General features: G+C 43.6%; 1 protein-coding gene across 3 annotated transcripts in view; it reads right to left on the reverse strand.

The window, feature by feature from the left end:
* The window catches only part of EXOC4 (exocyst complex component 4), a 420,816-nt gene that overhangs the window by 217,648 nt on the left and 187,935 nt on the right, over window positions 1–15,233 (reverse strand). The window contains exons 10-11 of one of the 3 annotated variants that reach the window (XM_064442324.1): window positions 10,334–10,430; window positions 1,519–1,960 (exon numbers count right to left, since the gene is read on the reverse strand). In XM_064442324.1, coding sequence (XP_064298394.1) covers window positions 1,927–1,960; window positions 10,334–10,430 — 131 coding nt within the window. In that variant the 3' untranslated portion in view covers window positions 1,519–1,926. Of the gene's footprint in view, window positions 1–1,518; window positions 1,961–6,042; window positions 6,065–10,333; window positions 10,431–15,233 lie in introns of those variants that run through there. The other 2 variants (XM_064442335.1, XM_064442315.1) reach the window with 2 other exon arrangements.

The raw sequence follows: 15,233 nt of genomic DNA on the forward strand, positions 1-15,233 counted from the left end.
AAAACACGCTCTCCTGGGGGCTGACCTCCCTGCACGGCATCTCCCACGGTGCTACAAGGACTTTCCTTTGCCCATGCGCCTTTGGGGCAGCACGATAACTCTGCTAGTGGTTGTGCAGCCACAGCTGATGTGGCCGGACCTAAGAACCTGGTCTATAAAACGGGAATAAATGAGGGTCCTGCACTGCAATATCCATGACAGAATTTAGCAGAACCTGTGAAGTAAATTCAAACCCATTATTTTTAACTCTGTTTAACAAACTGAAGAAAATAATAGTTGAAGTAAGTGTTTCAGCTTTCACTCTTTGAAATCACCGAAGACATTTAAATACTTCAAAAATGTCTTTTTTTTCCCCTTTTAGTATCCCTGCAGGAGATTAAAATTCACCTCCATGCTCTATACTGGGATTATACGTATAGTTTCCCCAAATTACAAAATTTTAAATTGCACGTAAGGCTTTAAATAGCTTTGCAAAACCCAAGCAAGGATAATCTAGCTAAAACACAAAGCAGAGAGCTCCGACGTGAGTGGTCCATCACTAAGCAAGCTCCAGTTCACCACCAAAGGATCTACCCAGAAGGTCCGTTAGCTTAAGCATGATGAAATTGATGTATAATAATAGTAATAATAAAACAACTCAAAAACCAAAACACCCTTCCTTTCAGATGGGGAAATGGAGTCCAAAAGCACTGTCATTTTGGGTTTCATATCTTTGCTTTTAACAGCAAACGCAAAATACAGAAATCACCTTTTTTCTTCTCCTCAAGCAACAGCTCTCCTGTACTTCAATCAAAAAATTCATAAAGCTTTTTGAAAGTAACCACGTGTACGCTGCAAAGTTTTTAGGGCCGTAATCCTCTAACTTGGACTTAAACCACACGAGGTTTTCATCCTTGGATTTCCCGTTACACGCAGGGAAAGCCCTCGCTGATGTATTTTCTGAACAGCTTCCACAGACACGTTACCAACTTAGAATTTGTCAAGTCCTTTTCCCTTTTCTTCCACAACAGAAATGAAGGATGTTTTTTCTATTTTTGCCTTGTGAGTTCTTCTGTTGCTTTGCAGATTTTTTTGCAGCGTCAGAGTCGTACTTGTTATAATTGCAACGAAAGCTGTTGCTATTAAAGCAAGTTTTAGCTGCTGTGAACGTTCATGCCTTAATGCCAACAGAGCTGCTAGAAAGGCATCAGGTCCTGCACAGGAGAATCGCACCTCGTGACTGATGAGATTTTCAGTGTCCAATAAGCCGAAGCATTAAATGGAAATCTCAGTGTATAACTCAGGTGCCTTAACGCATTCTAAGATTAAGCCATTTCATACTTAAGATGGTTAAATTAAATAAATGGATCCATTTTTCCCTTCCAGCTTTGGTAAACACTTTTCTGACCAACAGGTTTTTCAGTACCACAATACTCGTGCTTCACGGTGGGGGAAGAAAAGGAAAAGAAACAGGAAGAAGGAAAAAGAAAAATCTATAAACTTCAATTGATATAAGACCCATTTTAATTATATTTCATCCCTCACTTCATTATCACCTACAAACATTTGCAGAATGGTCCGCATGACAGATTAGCATGTAACTAATAAAATTAAGAAACATAAAAACAAAAGAAGTGTGATTTTTGGTCCATGTTTCTACTACACCAACTCCTTTCCTTCAGCCTCTGTTGCAATCTGAAAAAGATGACCTTCTGCTAACACAGGCAAGTTGCTCAACCATCTCTAATCAACCTCTTGCACCGATCCCGCTAACAAGGTGCCATCAGGCCATCACAATTCACAGCCGGCTTGAGTTCACAGAAGATTCAGGTTTCTTTGGAACGCAGGCTGTGCGTTTTACAAGCCCTGTCCCACCTTGCTGGTCCCCCTACAAGAATCCGCAGCGATTCATCTGTCCGCCTGGGTAAGGCACGGGCAGCAAATCAGTCACCGCCGCTGCCTCCGAGTTTGTGTTGGAGAGCTGCAGATTAATGGAAAAAAAAACAAACCTCTTTTTTTCCCCCAGATCATTTTAATTCTGCCAAACACATTTAGAGCCATCATATGAGCACTTACAGAAGATACTTGAACAGAGCACACTCTTGTAGAATTGTAGGATTAGGTAGATGTTAGCTAACACGCAGTTTTACATGGCCATGAAGCGAAAAGGCGGCCAAAGAATTTCAGGTGTATCAGATTCTTTTAACGAAAAACACAATATTTATACTTTTTAAAAAAAGTGTTTAGGCCTGGAAAACGTGCTAGTGGAGTTGGCTTTCAGAAGCCTTGGCTGGCTGGATGATGGGTGAGGAAACACTCTAATGTAAAATTATTTGGTCCAGTGACGTGACGTGAGAAATATAAGAGGAATTCCCCAGGCTACTTGCCAAACCTGGTATCGGCAAAGAACCGCTAAATGAATTTAATCAAATTTATCCTCTTCCTTCTCACCTCCAAGGATTTGCTGGCATCGGTAAGGCCCTGGGAAGACCAGAGTAGCTTCTCGTGGTGGGTTGATCTTGGCCAACTGCCAGACCCCCACCCAGCTGCTCTCTCACTCCCCCTCTTCAACAGGACGGGGGGGGGGGGGGGGGGGGGGGGAAGAAAATAAGGTGGAAAAGCTTGCAGGTTGAGAAAAAAACACAGAGCTCGCTTACCAATTACCATCACGGGCAGAACAGACTCAACTATTTTTTAACTTAAAATACTAAGGAGAATTAGTAGTAATTTGATAATCTGGTCTATAAATCCAGATTTTAACTTTATTGATTTTACCGGAAGCATACCACTATTTGTTCTGTCTTGATTAGGCTAGCAAAACACCAGTTAGATTAACAATAAATTCACAGGTCCCTGTACAAGGCTTTTGTCTATGTTAAAACTTTAACACTACAACAAGCTCAAAAAGTCAAACACAACCCTCTTCCAGTCCAACATCGACTACCGCAATTGCAGGAAAACCCATGATTATTTTCTGCACAACATGAAATCAGTGCTTTGTGCCACCTTTTTAACCCACAACCGCCAGCCACGCTCAGCATCTCTTTGGGAAAGAGCCAGTAAGAAGATCTACACATGGTTTGCTGGTGTATCTCAAGACTTGCCATCATTCTCACTGCACTTAGCATTTAATGTGGCCCCACCTCGAGCACTGCGAGCAGTTCTGGGCCTCACAATTTAAGAAGGATGTTCAGGTCCTTGAATGCATCCAAACAAGGACAACAAAGCTGGTGGAGGGGCTGGAAGGCATGTCCTGTGAGGAGCAGATGAGGACACTGGGTTTGTCTAGTTGGGAGAAAAGGAGGCTGAGGGGTGACCTTGTTGCTCTCTACAGCTTCCTGCAGAGGGGATGTGGAGAGGAGAGGGAGGTGCTGAGCTCTTCTCCCTGGGATCCTGTGATAGGACATGTGGGAATGGTTCAAAGTTACACCAGGGGAGGTTTAGACCGGACATTAGGAAGCATTTCTTTACCAAAAGGGTGGTTAAACACTGGAATGGGCTTCCTAGAGAGGTGGTGGATGCCCCAAGCCCTGCAGGGTTTAAGAGGCATTTGGACAATATCCTTAATAACACGCTTCAACTCTTGGTCAGCCCTGAAGCGGTCACGCAGGTGGACTAGATGATCATTGTAGGTCCCTTCTAGAAGAAGGGAATAGAACTAGTCTATTCTGTTCTAAGACACAACTCAGGTCCTGTGACGCAGTATGCGAAAGGAATAAGGCACTCAAGGGTCATATGATGTAATAAATCTCTGCTTACACTCTAATAAAAATAGTGTTCAGCAATATGAGGCATCTTAATCATGCTCCATGAGAATGTGTTAAATACTAGAACTAAACTTAAGCAGTGCTTCCATTAAGAAATGAGCTAAAACCACTTTGTTGGCTGGATGAACATAACACAGGTCAGAAGTAATTCGTTATCATGGAATTGAATTAACACTGTTCTCAGCTATTCAGCGCAAGTTCTTGCAAATGTCAAAATTTCTGTGTTCCTTTCAGGTTGTATTTCATCTGAAGGAAAGGAGGAGCTGGAGACATGTGAAATTTCTGACAGGTTGTTGATTTCCCGTATGGATGAAGCATGTTTGAAAACTCAAAACTTGACTGATCCGCTGAAGCACATTCTCTGACAGACAATATAAAATCAGTGCATCACATATTAAGAGTTTTTTTGGCGTGTAAGGGGTTTTGTTTGTGTGGGAGGTGGGGGGGGGATTGCTTTATTTTCTGTCATCGAAAATGAACAGCCTTACCTTAAGGTTTTTATAAACTGTCATCTTTAATCAGACACACACAGTAAGACTGTCAGTTCTCATAAAACATCAGGGGAAAGAAAAAGCACAAAATGTGAAGCTGTTCCCCATCCCCTTCCCGTAAATGTGCCCCGTTTCTGCAATGGCCTCAGTCAGAACTAAACCTTTCCTTAGCAGTGTCACAACAACAAGCTCTTCTGAAATGTGTCTTTATAATTCAGCGATGCCGACTTTATGAGAGCTTGTCAAAGAGAGAAGAGTTAGGATTCGCCTGCAAGAAACATTCATTCCTGCTGTTGACAGATATAAAGTACTAAATGTCAACAGCAAGGGACTCGTCAACTAAACGTCTTCTAAACACTCATTAAACCAGGGGGAGAAAAAAAAAACTTCAGTAGGTGGGTGTCAAATTGCTCCCTTAAGATTTCGATTCAGGTCAACTGAAGCAAACAGCGAGTGGATGAAAAGTTGCATCAAGCATCTGTCACACTCAAGGATGACTATGAACGATTCCACAATAAAGATGGGAATATTAAGCATCGTGGTGACTACCGGTACCGTAAGGAGAAGCGGGAGTCGAGGTCTTCAGGTCTGAGCCCCATTTGCCTCGCCGCACTGGCGAGCTTGTGGAGAGGCACCATCTCCCTGCCTCCATAGCCTCCCTAAGGGAAGCAAATATTGCCTACCTGGCAGAAACAAGATTTAGCTTAACTAAGTGATATTTTTCCCTGTCTTTGAGGATAAGGGACACGTATGCATGTAAGACTTTAAAAAAAGCAGTATTCATGAGATCTGGATGGTTATATTTTTATGGGATCACTGACTTTAGAAGTTTGCAACTAGTATCTTCCTGTGTACATAACAGCATCTCAGACCTCCTTTTCCCTAACCCCTTACCCCCTGAACATTATTCAATCTGAAATACAAACCTCAAGCAGTCAATATTATAAGTTCCCTCTCCCAGCTTGGGTCGGTTTTATCGATTTCTCTAAAATCAAGTATTTCAGGTTTAATTTCAAAAAACAAAAGACATCAGCTCTCATTATTTAGCACTATCTGTGCTCTAGGATTATTTGACATTTTCCCTCTACTTCAATAATAACATATACCCCTTAGACTGATAAAATACCACATATTTTTCTTAACATACTTGGTATCATTTAACATAGTCTAAACAAACTAAATGTAACAAACAAACTAATCTAATTTTCACACTCCTTTTGCTCCCCAAATAACACATTCCCCATATCATCAAATACTGATTTTACATCGTACGCAGCTACAAGACATTACGGCATATTTTAAAAATCATATTATTTATTATTATAGCTGTACAAATATACTGACAAAAGGGATCATCAGCGAGGTACACAGGGGTTCTTCATTATACACATAGTTTTGTAGCAATTACAGCGATGTAGTCACGAACGCTGCTCCGCTGCAGCAGCAGTTGGCGTTTGCAAAGACCAAAGGACGTGATGCCCCGTAGGAACCAATGACAACTTTGCCATCCCCTCCCAACATTTTCAAAATCAACAGAGCATTTAAATTCTGCATACAGTACCTTTTAGCTTGACATGTCCTGAATTAAATAGAAGCTTGACATGATTATTCCCAAAGCATGGAGAGCCAAAACATCGCTGCTAATACGTATGTACCTGCGTGTATGTACACGTTCTGTATGTTGTGCGCCTCCCTCCCACAAAGAGGTTACCAGTGGAGTCTGAAATCTGACCCTCAGCCGTTCACAGCCAATTGCCACCAGTTGGCGAGGAACGTGCCGACATCAACAGGCAGCAAAAGGAAATTGCTATCCTCCTTGATTATTCCCTAAAGCATTTACTGTATTTATTAAAGAGCAATCACTCTTTTATTAGCATTAACATAACTGGAAGAAACAGGAAATTCCAAAAATGTTCTCGGGTAAAAAGCTACTGTTTTAAATCACGGGGACCAGTATAAATGAACATAATCATTTAAATGTTAAATTAAAATATCAATTTGTTATCTGCTCTTTTCCCCCCAATCCGACCAACCTGAAATACCAAGTAGCAGCAAACTTCGCGATGCCTTGGACCACACGCACACCCGAGTGTTAAACTTGAGCCTTTGGGTCTCAGACAACATCAGCAGGGTCAAATCAGTAATTCTGCCTTTCCTTCTCCCCCAGCCTCACCCCCTTTTGATTCTTGGTGCTCTAATAAATACCCTCTAATAAAGTAACACTTCCCCCCCCCACTTCTTACTCTCCAGACTTTGAAATCAATGGCAGTGATCAGAACATCACTGACACGTTGCAGTTCTTCCCATCTGGCAAAGGGGGAGACGCCCCAGCACAGACACTGCCCATTCGGTAGAGAAGGAAAGGGCGACAGGTCAACCCAGCCTCTCCAGTCCGCTTCTTCACAAGGACACAATCTTGCCAGGAGGCAACCGCTTCTTCCGAATCAATGAACACTTTGCTTTCTCTTCCATCCTACAACCCTTTTAATTGCTTCTTGATCTTAATGAAGTATGGCTGATATTAATAAATGGATACCTAGCGGCCTTAATACCCAATATCCAAACACGTTCAACTGAGTTCGCGTCAGTGGTGCTTTCACAATTCACCCCCTCCATCCCCGGTCCCTCCTGTCCCTCCCCCTCAAGACTGCAGACATCTGTTCTTCAATTGTCTGGTAATAAACATACTCTATAAAGCATATGTAAAATGATTATTACCCTGAAGAGCCAAGTGCCTTTCAAATGCCAGCTGAAACAAACAAACAAACAAAAAAATTCCCCACCAAGCAAACGTTACACCAGACATCACTCAGGCTGTTCAATATTCTGCAACGTAAGGGCTTCGGTATTAGTCCAGCACGTCTCCTTCCTCCAATGGGAGACGTTCATCCACAGACCAGTAACACCAGCGCTTTCACGATCCAAGCAGGTGCTGGTTAGCAGCGAAGGATGAAGAAAGCAACTGGACTCTTTTGGTAACTTTTACACTTTATACACCTCCCGCAATATGTAATTAAGGGAAATCAGATGTGTATTCCTCTTCAATTTGGAAGTGCAATTAGTTTTCCTATGTAGTTGGTAACATCTATTCCCAGGAATCACCTCTGCTAGAATACCCGCTTGCCTGGCAAAAATTCGCTCTTCATTTCTTACGTGTGTGGTGGTGTCATTAAGGCCTCGTAATTAATCTGGGGCTTGGTGCGTCTCAATTGTCCTAGTGGAAATTAGGGACCCACATCCCAAACGGCGTTAACACCTCACTTCCCAGCTCGGGCTCGTTGCTCTAAATGAATTCAGGGGAAGGAAGATTTTGAAAACCATTTGTAGGTCTTTGCCCTTACACTCTCCATGGTTCTAAGTTAAGAGTTTCTCCAAACAAACCTCCATTACTGGAGATATGGGGGTTCGTTTGCAGCCCCCTGAGCCTGTGTTCTCCAAAAGGATCTGAGCCAAGCTCAACCTCTATTTGTAAATAGAAAAGGATCCAGAAAAGTGCTGTTACAACCAGTAAACTTGACACGGTGATTGTGCAGCTCTCTGATGCGATAGGCAATGACACTTTTCATCTCAGTAGTATAAAAAAAGGAGAAACCCAGAGTGATGAATATGAATGCTCTGGTTATAACTCTCCCCCTAACATCACTGTGCTGAATTACATTTTAAAGCCATCCCTTAATGTGATGCTTGGCTTTAAATCATTACACCAGTGGCCAGTTTCTCAGTGATCCAGTTAGCTTAATACTTTTAGAAGCACTTGGCTTCCTAATAAAATCACCTGGCCCAGAGAGTGCGAAAACTTCTCTGTCAACATGTTCATGTGAACTTGATAAAAATAACAAAAAAACACCCCCTTCTAAATAAAATATTGACCGTTTTGAATTCAAAACAGATTCATTTTAAGCCTGTACGAGCGACATCGATGAAAGATGAATGAGGCAGGCCATAAAGAAGCTCAGAAAGAAATGGAAAATAAGAGCAAGTGAAAACGTCGCACCTCTGCAGCAATTACCTCCTCGAGAGTTTGACACTTGATATGATAACATCTAGAAAAGGCTGACGAGGATCTAACCAACAAGGAATGCACACATAAGGCGATGTGCTAGAAATTATTGCAAACGTCAATATCTTGGCAAATCCACCATATTCAGCATTTTCCAACCAGAGCCAGCATCCTACAGCCAGTCTGAACAGGAGTCGATGGGTAAGTCAGTTTGCTTGTAGGACAGGTCATTGCTACCGACTCCCATCAGGAACAGAATTCCCTGCAGGGAATCATTATCATCAAAAGAAATCCCAGACACGCCGCATCCCGTGCATCGTGCGCCTGCCAAAGGTGGGGATCGCGAGGAGTTAAAACTAAGACAGCAAGGACTCGTGCCAAATATTTACTCTGTCGATCATTAAGGTTGGTAAAAATCACATTTTAGAAGTTTCTGCAGTCGTCACCTACACCCAAAGTCACCCCATTCTGCAGTGAGAAAAGGGTAAGCTGGGTCACGGAGTGTTTTCTTTCTCTTCATGCAGTTATTGATGAACTACTCAATGCAAGGAAGTTAAGATGTTGCAGATGGTTGGCATGAAAAATATATTGTACGCAGATACCTTAATCTCGATGCAATTATTTTTTATGAAGCAAATTATTTCTACTGCCTATCTTGCAAGCTGGTAATGAGAGTGAAGTGTTTGTGAGAAGTGCTATTTAAAGCATAGCACTCATGTTTGACTCGGATGGCAAAAAAAGGGGGGGAAAATTAAGCAGGAAGGCAAAGAGAAAGAAAGAAGCATTTTCACCAGCTTCTAAATCAATGTGAAGTACCTCATCAATAAAAATAAGAGCATCACTGCCCCACTCTGTGCTTGAAAGCAACCTGTAAATTCAATGAAGATGAACAGACTTGTCCATGTCATAGTGGTCATATCTGGAAGAGGATTCTTCCATTTTAAAATAGAGCGAGAGGTCGAAAGAAAACATGCTTATGGGATTATCCGTTTCATTACAGGCACCCAGCAATAAATGGAGAGCGCACAATGTACGCAACCCGTTTTTTCGTGGGAGGTTCTGAAAAACCATAAGAAATATTAATATGTCCTCACAAGAGGTGCTGTTCTCAGGAATATTCCAGTATCTAGTGTCATGACATCAGAAATTTAAATTTGAAGGAATTTATGCATTTTTAAGTCCTGAGAAGTCACAAATGACACTTCTCAGCTACCAAGACAGCAGTCAGGATATTCCTTCGTCTGGGGATCAGATTCCAATTACTTTTTATGACTATTTTATTATTACTTGTTTTTAGCGCTGGAGAAACATGCCCTGTTGCTTAAGTGACTCATGATAGCAAGTAATACAAACAAAGTCAAGGGAAATGCCCTCTGAAGGTGATAGCACTGAACAGGGAAGGACATGCCTGACAATAAAGGAAAACCCTGCAAGGAAAAAGCAGAGGTGGAAGATTGACATGAACCGAGAAAACCATCATATTATTTAATTCCAGCAAAACCAAGAAGATGAACTGTTAGATTACACAGTAAAAAGAGCAAAATTGAAGTATCAGAGCGCAAGAAGAGACTTATTATAGACTTGCTCTGTTTTAAAGTTCCAGCAGTCCTTGATGAGCTGTGTGAATTTCTAAGATTTCAGTAATTGGCATGGCGCTTTAGAGCAGGCATTTAATTTACACTCCATAAACCACGCTTGTTTTATCAAAGAACAAACTTACCTTGCAGTTCCTAAAGTATCCTTCTGACTTTTTAATAAGCATAATGGCCAGTCAGCAATAAACAATTTGTGACAGGCTGCAACTGAACTTTTCCCGACTTGGGTCAATAATAAATCACACTGTTCAATGAAAAGGGGTCACCCAGGCAAGCAATCTCACTAGCTATGCTAGCGAATTGTGAAAAACATTCAAGAGCATCAGCAACAAGCTCAACTAGTGATTACTTTTTATGCGTATGCGCATCGACAGCTTTACAGCAAGCCCTTTGCCGTGGGATGTTCTCTCAGAAGTGGCAATGTGCCCAGAAACAAGTCGGCATATTCTACTTATTCTAATTATTTCCACCTGCAGAAATAAGTAGATAAACCTGCCTTACCTGAGGAGGGGATGAAAGATGATAGTAATGTTTCTGGCTCCTGGTTTGCAGACAAACTTGGATCCGCCACCTTCAATTAAGTTATCATCCGGTCCTCCTGGAAAATAACATGAAACAAGTTGTCTAACAGATCTGAACATCCCTTGAATTTTAGATAGGAAGTGATAATTAAACATTTAGGTCTGCCTGTAAATGCTTCATTGCTGGTGAAAGATCAGTAATTAATGCACAGATACGCTCTTTCTATCCTCTTTCTGCTCAGAGAAAGTGCTCCTCAGGCAATAGGAACAATACAGGTAGTATTTATGCATTACTTTAGGGTCCTCTTTCCATAGTTATTGACGGTACTGCAGAAGGACTGGTAACTGCAGGTCACCTTCAGCACACGACCCAGTTTCAACTGCAGAAGAGTTTCCCAGCCCCATGAGACGGTTCCTCAGCCAGGCTGAAGTCCAACGTACTGCCCGGAGGTGCTAACATGATGCCTGTCACACAGATGCGAGATGTCCAGATACCATTAAGAGACTTGAGCCTCACGGTTCTCCAAAGCATCACGGACAAACAGGGACCTCCAGCCTCAAGTTTCAGTGACTTTAGCAGCTGTTGGAACAGCCCCAAACTGAACAAACAGCTCTGATTTTGCACATGAGCACACACAAACTATCCTTTCCCAAAAGAACAAGGGCCTTTACCTTGGGTAATAAATACCCAAGGTCTTGTCCATGTGGGTACAATGTATTTTGAAGCACATCATGCTTGGAAAGGGTTTTAGGAGCAGCACTTTGCTAAATTTGGGACTGGAGCGTCTCCTCCTGGAGGTTCTCCTCCCCCTCTGCTCTGCCCCAGTGAGGCCACAGCTGCAGGGCTGTGTCCAGTTCTGGGCCCCCCAGTTCAAGAAGGGCAGGGAACTGCTGGAGCAAGGCCAGCGCAGAGCTGCCAAGGGGATCAGGGGCTGGAGCATCTCCCTTGTGAGGAAAGGCTGAGAGACCTGGGCTTGTTCAGCCTGGAGAAGAGAAGGCTGAGGGGGGATCTCATCAGTGCTTATAAATACCTGAAGGGTGGGTGTCAGGAGGATGGGGCCGGGCTCTTTTCAGCGGTGCCCAACGCCAGGCCAAGGGGCCACGGGCACAAGCTGGAACACGGGAAGCTCCCCCTGAACATGAGGCCAAACCCCTTTGCTGTGCGGGTGCCAGAGCAGGGGCACAGGCTGCCCAGAGAGGCTGTGGGGTCCCTTCCCTGGAGACATTCACCCCCCGCCTGGACACGGCCCTGTGCCCCTGCTCTGGGGGTGCCTGCTCCAGCAGGGGTGGGACGGGGTGAGCTCCAGAGGTCCCTGCCAGCCCCCACCAGTCTGGGATTCTGTGAATTTTGCTGTGTCCATATTGCTGTATGGAAGGCTCCTGCACCTCCGAATGACGATGCCACCATTCAATCCCGTGGAAGGCAGCTTGGGTTTGATTGCATTGATTGTTTGATGACATTTTAACATATTTATGACATTTAACACTATTGGGTCTGGGCCTCTCACTACTCCATGTCCAGGTCCCACACAGAGTCTTGTCATTTCCTAGCAGAAGTCTCCGTTGCTCGAGTTCCCGTTGCGTACAAACAGGCTCTCAGCTACGCAAAAAATAAACCTTGGCACATTCCTTGGTAGTACAACACAAGCTCAGAGAGCATTATTTATACACCTCAGGCCCCCTCTGAAGGACTTCAAGCGGCATGGAACACCCACCTGTATGTCATTACACGTGAACCAAAGTTACTTCCATAGGCAGCTCCTAACACCAAAACACTTTAAATTAGGATATTGAGAAAGAAAAAAAGGGGGGAGGGGAGGGCAAATCTCAATTTCCTGAAACTTCTGCCATTTCCCAATAGCAACAAAGTCCACATTACCCTTCCAGAAGAAATAATTTTTAGGATAGCAGGCCAGATGCTCCTAACGACAGCATCAGAAAAAAAATCTCAATTTGAAATCAGCAGCAATTCAGCACATAATCCCTCGTATTGCGGTCACGCTCCCTTGCCACAAAGCACAGACCATCTTCTTGCTGGTATCATCTGACAAGTAACCCTTTCGAGGAAGTTTTTTGGCTAACAGCCCTAAATAACCCAAAATATGAAGTTAGGCAAAGTCTGTATAGCCCAAATATTATCAATTCCTTTTCATTTTGCATGTGAACTCTCCTTAATGATTTAATAATAATAAATACAGAACCTAATCACATTATTATGATAGCTTTATAGGCAGGAAAACGACAAAGTACTTGAAATCAAAACAACACCAGCAGATTATTCAATTTTTTGACCCTGACATCCGCCTGCCTCGAAATGAGAAGAGTGACTCCAAATTGGAAAGCGTAAGAGGAGGGACACAACTGATGAATTAGCGGCTCTGATCTCCTTTTCAAAGTGAAGTTCATATGCTTTAGGCCATTACCTTGATCCACCCTACAAAAATAAAAGCTTTTCGATGACTTCATTGACCCCCCTGTTAGAAACCCCACAGCAAGGCCCGAGGACCAAGGAGGTCAACAACACCAGTCCCTCCATGCCTTAAACGGTCCGTCCAGGTCAGGAGCGCCGCGTACGAGAATTCACAGCACTGGTGTAGATTCCAAGATGCTGCTTTGGTGCCCTGGTAAAAGGGACAAGATCAAATTCCCTGTGGAGTGGGAAATCCACCCACCCATCCTCTGGGCACCTGCAGTCGCAGTGTTTCCACAAACCACCTCAGTTCCTCGAATGCACTGTTAGGACACGAAGCTTCTTAAAAAATCTTACTCTAACATAAGGGCGCAAGAAGCACAAAGAAGGAGCGAGAACAGTTTATAAAACTTTACTGATTGTAATTAGGAAGAGGTAGCTCTTAAAAAAAATAAGTTCAGGATTTTCATTTTGCATTTTAAAAAGTTCACTTGCACAATGCGACAGATTAATTGTGGGAAAAAAAAAAAAGCGGTGCAACTTCGAGGAAAAGAAAATTATTCATTTCCCCTATTAATGTCAGACCCTGCAATTTCCAGTGGGGTCTGTGTCTTAACTGACTTATTGAAGAATTCATCCAAGCATGAGCCACTGAGGCATGAACTAGGAAATACAGGCTCAAATTAAGAAAGGGGTGTTATTCTTGTTACATCAAGTCACCCTGAACTAATCAATATTATTGACTGGGACGAACTCCATAGAAAGGAACAAAACAATCTGTCTTATCTGCTTGGCCATATTATGTGAGATTTGAGAAGCACAGAACACCGGCACTGAGAGAAAAATATGCTTTTACAACATCTCTGCTCTTAGCTTTCAATTAGTAAGACTGACTGCTCTGCACGTCAGTGCAAGCCATGAGAAAAAGTAATTTTGTTTGTTTTTAAATATTTTACCTTGAAAAATACACTGAGATGCAAATCTTAGTCCCGATGACAGACATACCAGCAACCCAGCATCGCAGCAGTGCCAGCAGCCTGCACTGCAACTCTTCCCTTCACCTCTCTCGACGCTGCCATCGTACCTCTACGGACACCGAAGTAAGCTGCCGTAGCCCGACATCAGCCCAGCTCCATTCCTGCACGGCCGCAGGAAAGCAAACGCTGTCGTTACCACAGCTCTCTAACGCAGCAGTTTTGTTATGACAGCCATTGGAGAAAAGCCCAAACGGGAGGAAGACAGAGCTTACGCCACCTTTGCCTGGATATTCAAGTGGAAATTCGAGGGGAAATCTCTAGTGGGGACTCTCCTTGACCACATCAAGCTCTGAAGTGTGCACTTACATTGACCAGCCAACGCGTTACCTCCGTTCCAGGAGATGCCCTGTGCTGGAGGGCCAAGAAGTCCATACAAACACACCACGAATATCCCTCCATCCTTACTGATTCCTACCAAGACCATCTCTGGACGAATGATCATCACCTCCCTGCAAAAGAAACCAACACCAGGCAGCTGCACAGAAAACAGGAAGCAGATGAAGGAAGAGTGGAAAAAAATGCCTGTTGGGGTTTTTTTTCTCCTTATCAAGACAATTACCAGACAGTCAGTTTGAATAATCTCTTCAACAAGAGCTAAGCTTCCAAACACAAAAAACATCAAGGGGCTGGAGCGTGTCCAGAGAAGGGCAACAAAGTTGGCGAAGGCTCTAGAGAACAAGTCTTATGAGCAGCGGCTGAGGGAGCTGGGGGGGTTTAGCCTGGAGAAGGGGAGGCTGAGGGGAGCCCTTCTCGCTCTCTGCAACTGCGTGAGAGGGGCTGGAGTGAGGGGGGCGTTGGTCTCTGCTCCCAAGTCACCAGCGATGGGACGAGAGGAAACGGCCTCAAGCTGCGTCAGGGGAGGTTTAGGTTGGACATTAGGAAAAAATTCTTCACCGAAAGGGTTGTCAGGCCCTGGCACAGGCTGCCCAGAGAGGTGGGGGAGTCACCGTCCCTGGAGGTATTTAAAAGAAGGGTAGACGTGGTGCTTGAGGATATGGTTTAGTGGTGGGCTTGGCAGTGGTAGGTTGGTGGTTGGACTTGATGATCTTAAGGGTCTTTTCCAACCTTAATGATTCTATGATTCTATGAACACTGCACTGCTGGGCTGTCCCCAGCGCCTGCCACCTACACACGAGTGGCCTCCAAGAGTAGAGGACTATCCGCCTCATTAGGGAAAAGGAGCTGTAAAGCCTCATTCTCAGCACGCACTGAAGATTTTCAACTGTAAGTGCTCAACTTTATTGCCAAGACAGCCCACTATGAGCACTGACTACGGGACTAACCATTTGTGCTCACCGATGTACAACATCACGATGTACACAGCACTCGAATAACCATCTGGACCGAGTATACATCATTGCTTCCGAAATGCCACACTACAGAAACCTTTCCTTTGGGTTGCACAGTTTGGGTTTGTTTTTATGGGTTTTTGG

This window comes from Phalacrocorax carbo, chromosome 1, assembly GCF_963921805.1.
Source record: "Phalacrocorax carbo chromosome 1, bPhaCar2.1, whole genome shotgun sequence".
Lineage (NCBI taxonomy): Eukaryota > Metazoa > Chordata > Aves > Suliformes > Phalacrocoracidae > Phalacrocorax > Phalacrocorax carbo.